An 8,486-nucleotide genomic window follows, 5' to 3' on the forward strand; every position below is an offset into this window, starting at 1 on the left:
CTGTTCGATACAAGCTCAAAATTATTACGAAAACAAATGAAACCAATTTAATTATTGTTTGTTTCGGAGTAAGATATTAGAAATTAAATCATTTTATAAATATAAGAACTGTATAATCCCTTTTGCCTCATATTTTGTAATGTATAATATACTGAGGTATTCAAGTCAAAGTAGGAAAATATAATGAAATATCTATGTAGGCCTAATTATAGTTGTTTAAAACCATATCATGAGAGATGATTTTACACTCTCTTCTAGATATCACAAGTAACATAACTGTTGCATTCGTAAATATGTGTAATTCATAACATGAAAAATAGATTGACCAATTGTGGCATTTTAATTTATTTCATCGAATTTAGAACAACGATGAATTAATTTTTTTTAGAGTTAGATGAGTTCTCACTAATAACTTTTAGAGTTAGATCATTTCTCATACACAAATTTCAGAATGAGATAAGTTCTTAGATATAAGTTTTTAGGGTTAGATCGTTTCTCACATATAAGTTTTAGGGTTAGATCATTTCTCACATATAAGCTTTAGGGTTAGATCGTTTCTCACATATACGTTTTAGGGTTAGATCGTTTCTTACATATAAGCTTTAGGGTTAGATCGTTTCTCACATATAAGTTTTAGGGTTAGATCGTTTCTCACATATAAGCTTTAGGGTTAGATCGTTTCTCACATATACGTTTTAGGGTTAGATCGTTTCTCACATATAAGTTTTAGTGTTAGATCATTTCTCACATATAAGTTTTAGGGTTAGATCGATTCTCACATATAACTTTTAGGGTTAGATCGTTTCTTACATATAAGCTTTAGGGTTAGATCGTTTCTCACATATAAGTTTTAGGATTAGATCGTTTCTCACATATAAGCTTTAGGGTTAGATCGTTTCTCACATATACGTTTTAAGGTTAGATCGTTTCTCACATATAAGTTTTAGGGTTAGATCGTTTCTCACATATAAATTTTAGGGTTACATAAGTTCTTACACATAAGTTTCTCTGCTGACTGAGATTTAGGGAATTAATATTGAATGGAAAAATAAAATTAAACCGATATTTCAATTAAAGATTTAAAGTTTGTTTTAGACAATAAACAAGAACTTGACTTACATGTGAGACAGTGAAGAAAGGTTTACAAAAACTTGACGAGGAATTCGACGCAACTGGTTGTTTTTGAAATTCCTAGAGCGAAGAGAAAGGATCACAAAATAGTTTGTAGTTTCACTCGAGGATTAACTGAAATCTCTATATTTTTTTTTCTGTTCTTACAGATTGAAAGGAATTCGTCTCATTTCATCAATGTTTATAAAAGTCATGGTACCAGTATTTCAAACAGTGCTAAACGTTGGATTATTAGCAGTCAGCCTGAAGGCTTTACCGCTTATTCTTGTTTGGCATTGTTTGAGATATGTCTGCTACCGGTAGATACGTCATAGTACAAAACAATACAGAAATGTCTAACTTCTGAATGTTGAAAATATACTTAACACAGCGCCATCTAGCGGCAGTAATAAATCTGTTTAGATTCACTGTATTCGTTTTTTGTTTTTTAAATTAAAACAATTTTACTGAATTATTTTTCAATTATCATGGTTCTTGCTAACGAGTCGTGTAATTCTTGTGTTAAAGCTGTTTTTCTTTTTCTTTTTAATGCCAGCAACCAACTAATTGCTATGTTCAGTTAAAGTTTGTTTGTTTGTTGTTCAGCAGAGAGCTATGTGTGCTTTTCCCACTAAAGGGATCGAAACCACACTTTTAGACCTAATACTCAAAGAGTTCTTGTTGTAAGTCATTATTGTATCGTACACCGAGTCTCAGATGTACGTGACGTTTTTTTTATCTTTTGTTTTTTCAGCACATCTTGCCTCATTGTGTAACAGAGGGTCTAATCGAGGTCGTTGAAGGCCTATATTAGAAGGATGATTTAAAACCTCCTCTGAGACAGAGGTTGTTAGAAGAACTTTAGATTAAAACTACTTAGAAATGAATGATTTTGATATTGAAAAACAGCGGACATTCAATTTCAGAGAATGTTTCAAACAGCCAATGCCTGCATTTCAAGGCCGTCGTCAATGTTGATAGAGATGGCTTGTATTACTAATCCGAAAGTAATCCTGAAACCAGTAAATCTTGTTTACTACTTATTGATATCATCCGGAAGTAATACTGAAACCAATAAATCTTGTTTACTACTACTTGTTGATATCATCCAGAAGTAATACTGAAACCAATAAATCTTGTTTACTACTTATTGATATCACCCGGAAGTAATACTGAAACCAATAAATCTTGTTTACTACTACTTGTTGATATCATCCAGAAGTAATACTGAAACCCGTAAATCTTGTTTACTACTTGTTGATATCATCCGGAAGTAATACTGAAACCAATAAATCTTGTTTACTACTACTTGTTGATATCATCCGGAAGTAATACTGAAACCAGTAAATCTTGTTTACTACTTGCTAATATGATCCGGGAGTAATACCGAAACCACAACAGGTATCGAACCTCGAATTCTAGCTTGAAAGTTTATCCTAAGAAAAAGGGAAGGGGGGAAATTAAACGCTATTATCATATTAGATGATTGACATATGTGGTTGTAGAAGAAATATACGAAATCTCTTTTTTTTCGTACTTGAAACAAACAGCAAAACATGGGATCAAATATAAGAATTCGTTCTCACTTCCAACAGGTGTTATTGACAACGTTCCTGATACGTAACTCGTGAAAATAGCTTCGGTTTTTCCTTCCATCTCGATATGTCGTACGCTGTCGTTGGACGTGAAAGCTGCAGTGCAAGATTTTATTCGATACAAGAAAATCTTGATCTATCTTTGTTATATCAGTATGGCTCGAGTTTGCGAAATACTCCTTTTTTTTTTCGTTCCTCTCGTAAGATTCTAATAAATTTTGCTGTAAGTTTAATCCACGTTCGTCGCCATTAAAACTCGACTTTTGTGATCATTGCTATACGATTATGATACTTGAAAGTAGAAAGTCCCTATATAATTCATATGTGATGCATTAACAAGTATTTTCACTTGGATTAGTAGAAGATTAGACTATAAACTCACAAAAAAAAGTAAATTATTAGTTATGGTTTATTTGGGGTAAAACGTTTCTCATTGGCCAACTTGGGTTGTTAATTTAATTAATCTAATAACATATTCTAAGGGTGCAGGAAATTATTTTGGTGCTATAAGTCCTATGTGCAGCAAGTTTTCTCAGACAGTTAAGCCTGTAAATAATACTTGTCATATCCTATCTCTCGCCTGCCAAGAAACGGAAACCTGTTTGATTTCAAACCGTGAAACTGTCACTAGGGGTGCTGTATTCGCATTTTTGTAGGTAAACCCACTTCTACTTAGAAATAACACTTTCAATATTTGACCGTAGTTAATTAATTTGTTGGTTGTTAATCACAAATCTACACGATGGACTATCTATGTTGTGCCCACTACGGGTATCGCAAACAAGTCACATTTATATGGCCGAAATTTGATATCGGTATGTTAAAGCAGTAGGTACAGCGAACTATATCTCTTAAAACAAGCAGTAGTTAAGAAGCTCAACTGACTTAGCTTAGGAATGATGTCTTTTATCATATATGGGGGTTTTGTTCCCCATTAGACCTTGTTAATATTTTAAAGTAATTTGAATGTACGACTACTCCACATACTTTACTTGTTGGGAGTTCTGTTATTTACACATTCTTTAATTGACGTCAATAGATTCATTGTAGAAGAACCGATGTAACCTTTTTCTTGGAAGATGAACGAACAGCTTAATAAACTACATTTGACGTTTTTAATAAAGAAATGCTATATATATACTTGAAGCAATATTGAAGACGTCATCCTGGTTTTAGAAGTAGAAACCTTTGAAATAAAAGTAATATAATAACCAACATATCGTAAGATCATACAGACTGAACACTTAGGAACTTGGAACGTTGATGGTTTTCTAAAGTTTTGTTTGTTTAGATAGTCATCAATTATTCGTTCAATTAAACAAACAGGAAAACCATTTTTATATGAAAAATTTATCGATTACTAAGTCATGTTTGATCATACGTTGCTCGGTTACTAAAGTTTGGTTTGTTCATCCGTTGCTAGGTTACTAAAGTTTTGTTTGTTTGTTTAGATAGTCATCAATTATTCGTTCAATTAAACAAACAGGAAACCATTTTTACATTAAAAAATTATCGATTACCAAGTCATGTTTGATCATACGTTGCTAGGTTACTAAAGTTTTGTTTGTTTAGATAGTCATCAATTATTCGTTCAATTAAACAAACAGGAACACCATTTTTGTATGAAAAATTGATCGATTTTGTCAAACTGTGCAAAAATTCATACATGTTTGAGATTTTCTACGTTAAGGCATATAGCCCTCTTTTAGCTTTGCGCAAAATTCAATAAACAAACCTGCCCATTTGATCGATCGGATGTTTGTGACTACTTGAAGTTTAGAACACTATCAACGTATAATGGCTATATAGTACCTGATGATGATAAAACCTTGTCGAAACGTTGTACATTTGCTGTCATGTTAAACTTATATTAAAGTTTTTCTTCATTACCCATTTAAGCCGTCTCCAGCCATTATTAGTCTCAAAGTGGGTTCCTCGTCATCGAACTATCAACGTATGAAGGTCCTATACGTTCAATCTGTATAATCTTGCACTATCTTCTTTATATTTTAAAAACACTGTAGCGACATCTACAAGAGAGGCGTATTTTAAAGTCGTCTGCAGATTTCTTCAGATATAAAATTCCACCAGTGGCTCAGCGCTACGTCTGCGGACTTACAACGCTAGAAACCGTGTTTCGCTACCCGTGGTGGGCAGAGCACAGATAGCCCATTGTGTAGCTTTATGCTTAATCACAAACAACTAAATCACGTAGGTTCTACTGCAAGAAAGATGTTGATTTGAGTGAAAAAAATGGGCAAATTTCAGAACGTCGAATAAATCTGATATAGTCGTCCATTGAAATTATTCTAAGACCTTAACAAGAGCTACTAATGAACAAGGCTTACTCATTTATAAACATGGCCGAAAATTAACAAGATTAATTCAACTTGTAAATAGCTGCTTGTTTTATAATTTTAAACAAACTTTTCGTTTATTCACATACTTGCGCCCCCTAGTGGCACAGCGGTATGACTGAGGACTTACAACCCTAGAAACCGGGTTTCGATACCCGTGGTGGGCAGAGCACAGATAGCCCATTGTGTAGCTTTGTGCTTAACTACAAACAAACAAACACTTCCCTCCACTTTCTGGCGAAATTCCTTCAACCCAGTGTTATATCTAAATCCACCCACATTTTATAAAAATTCCTTCTAGTTTTATGAAGTTCCACCCTTTTTTATCTTCATAATAGTTTTCCTTAATTTGTTGAGTCATTATATGCTTTAGTTTTGGTTGAAGTTATGTTCTTATCATTATTTCGTAGCTTATAAGTTCAACCTTATAGGCAAGATTATAATTCTGGTAAGAACGTAAGCGAGTCTTAAAACAAAAAACGTGCATTTTTTTATTTCTTTTTTATTGGATAATCTTGATCGATTTTTGACCTAAATTAAATCTAAAAAATTCGTCGCGATCAAAACTGAACATTGCAAGAGGACCCTTTACGTTCACAGAAAGGGGGGCTTAGTAATTCACGGGGTTCAATTTTTAGCTCTGACAAAGGAATTAAATTTACACAGTTATCACGCATGCGCACTTCTGGATTTACAAACACGTCGTAGAGAAGTGTTTTTGTTGTTTCTTTAAACATTTTATTGAAGACCTGATCGCGAGTCACCGAATGACTTCTACTTTACAAGGTTTATCTTTCTGTGGTTGAGAGGTCGCGCTGTTCGAATAGTTGTCATTACAGAGCTCAAGTTCATAACTCGCTCACTTACAAAGACGTGAGATGTGGGGTTCTTTTGAACGTATCTGCTTCAATTGAATGGATCTTGTTATCTGAAAGCTCCCTGGAAGAAGAAAAAAAAAAACATTAACAAGTTCACAAAAACAGTAAACAAATTTAGAATATGATACTTCAAACTCCGCAAACAGGATCACCATAAGGTGTGTTAGGTAACTTGAGAGATTCAGACTGTTTTTTTTATTGATTCGAATGCAACTGATATAAAAATAGTAGAGTTTAAAACGTCAGAGAATTCACACAATTCGTTTGGTGTAATTATATCTTGAAATAAAAGTCCATATTTGTTGTTATTTAAATTTTTAATTTTTCTTCTTCTTTTTATCATTATCGTCTACTTTTATAAAAGAAGCTTCTCAATTATATACATGTCAATTCTACAAATATGGCCGATAAATGCTAACCATAATTTTACTGCTCTGGACGACAAGTGCTTATCCTAACCTTACTGATTTGGCCAACACATGCTAACCCTAATTTTACTGATCTGGCCGACAGATGCTAACCCTAACCTTACTGATCTGACCGACAGATGCTAACCCTAATTTTACTGATCTGGCCGACAGATGCTAACCCTAATTTTACTGATCTGGCCGACAGATGCTAACCCTAACCTTACTGATCTGACCGACAGATGCTAACCCTAATTTTATTGCTCTGGACGACAGATGCTAACCAAATAATCTGAAGCTAACGCTGACGAAAGTCAGTAATCATACTAATTTAGAAATGTATATTTTATGTTGAACTTGTTTTAAAACAACAGAATATTCTATGTTAATATTTAGTTTAATAAACGATTTAAACAAACTTACCAAATCTTTGCTCACACGACTTTTTTACAACACAACTTATGGTCAAACTAAACTATTTTTATTTCCTTAAATCTGTTAAACGATGTTTGGCTAATACTTACAAACTGAGAAGTGACCTAAGATGTCCAAAACTGTCGCCGTCTAGAAAACTAAGTTCGTTCATTCCTAGATTCCTGTTGATTAAGAAAAACTCTTACTACTACCTTCAGCCTCTAAGCGTAGAATTTTAACCTATGAACATTAAATATTCAACGTTTCGTTTGCCTTCTTTTTTTAGCTCCATCTTTTCCGATCTTTTTTTATTCTAAGCCTTTTTTATTTAAATCTTTGTCATTATATAAAGAAAATAAAGAGAAAGGCAGTATAATGAGAAACTGGGTGGATTTATACAAGAAACAATGACCTAAAAACTGTGATAAATAATATATTTTTCTTACAATGAGATCAACTGAACGAGGCCTTGAAAGCTCTGAGCATTGATTTCTTCGATAAGGTTTGATGACAAAGACCTGTCATAAAAGAATACAACAAATTAAGGCCGTGTCTAAACCACTTCAGATAATAAAGTAATTTTGTCTACTACTAATAAATAAAAATCTGTCATTCGTGTTATTAATTTCTACTGAGAAGAGGGACATCACAAAAAGCAATGCCTGCCAGTGGCACAGCGGTGTGACTGAGGACTTACAACCCTAGAAGCCGGGTTTCGATACCCGTAGTGGGCAGAGCACAGATAGCCCATTGTGTAGCTTTGTGCTTAATTACAAACAAACAGCTCCCCAGTGGCACAGCGGAATGTCTGCGGACTTACAATGCTAGAAACCTGGTTTCGATACTCGTGGTGGGCAGGGCACAGATAGCCCATTGTGTAGCTTTGTACTTAACTTCAAACAAATAAACAAAAAGTTATAAAATATACAATATATTCGGACGTTTCGGAGTTTCAATATTTGGTATTTTCAAGCTAAATTATATTTTATGCGACACAAGGGCTAAGCGATCATATCAGAGATCTTAAGGTTGAGATGTAGCCATCAATACTTTGGAGCCCTTGACTTAAAATATTGTATTTAGTGAACAGAATCGGTCACTTAAATCGCTATTGGATTGAAAGTCACTTTTATAACGCGCCCACAGCTGAATGAGTGATTTGTTTGTTTGTTTGAAGTTAAGCACAAATATACACAAAGGGTTATCTGTGCTCTGCCTACCACGAGTATCGAAACCCGGATTCTAGCGTTGTAAGTCCGCGGACATACCGCTGTGCCACTGGGGAAGCTTACATGATAAGACTGCAGCTTTTATTAAAGAACTAGGGTTAGTAGACATACGTGGAAAGTGATCATTTTTGCCTGTAAGTCACTGTTTACGAGATTACAGATCCACACACACAAAGACCTTGAAAGATATTTACAAGTAGGTTTATTTTACCGTTAAGAGAACAAATCTATTATAATATTAGCAACTCCACGTGTTCGTGATGACCTAAGGTAACGAACGGGAAAAAACATAAATTACGTGTTCTCTTTAATCGCATTTATATACCAATTTTTAAACCTACAGATTATATGTCATGTACCTACGTTTCTTTATAACCCAAGGCAACAAACTGAGAAGGCAACAAACTGAGAAATGCTAAATACGCATCAACATATTATCTTTATTTTCCCTGCTCTTTTGATCCTTTCTGTACGCCCCCCAGTGGCACAGCGGTAT

The 8,486-nt window shown here is 34.0% G+C and overlaps 1 protein-coding gene across 1 annotated transcript in view; it reads right to left on the reverse strand.

Moving 5' to 3' along the window:
* LOC106471895 (relaxin receptor 2-like) overlaps positions 1-8,486 on the reverse strand; it is a gene marked incomplete at both ends in the record, with an annotated part of 50,625 nt that overhangs the window by 1,557 nt on the left and 40,582 nt on the right. Inside the window, 4 exons of the mRNA XM_022400504.1 lie at positions 1,120-1,191; positions 5,930-6,001; positions 6,872-6,943; positions 7,208-7,279. Coding sequence (XP_022256212.1) covers positions 1,120-1,191; positions 5,930-6,001; positions 6,872-6,943; positions 7,208-7,279 — 288 coding nt within the window. The remainder of the gene's footprint in view (positions 1-1,119; positions 1,192-5,929; positions 6,002-6,871; positions 6,944-7,207; positions 7,280-8,486) is intronic.

This window comes from Limulus polyphemus, unplaced genomic scaffold (genome assembly GCF_000517525.1).
Source record: "Limulus polyphemus unplaced genomic scaffold, Limulus_polyphemus-2.1.2 Scaffold4948, whole genome shotgun sequence".
Taxonomy (NCBI): domain Eukaryota; kingdom Metazoa; phylum Arthropoda; class Merostomata; order Xiphosura; family Limulidae; genus Limulus; species Limulus polyphemus.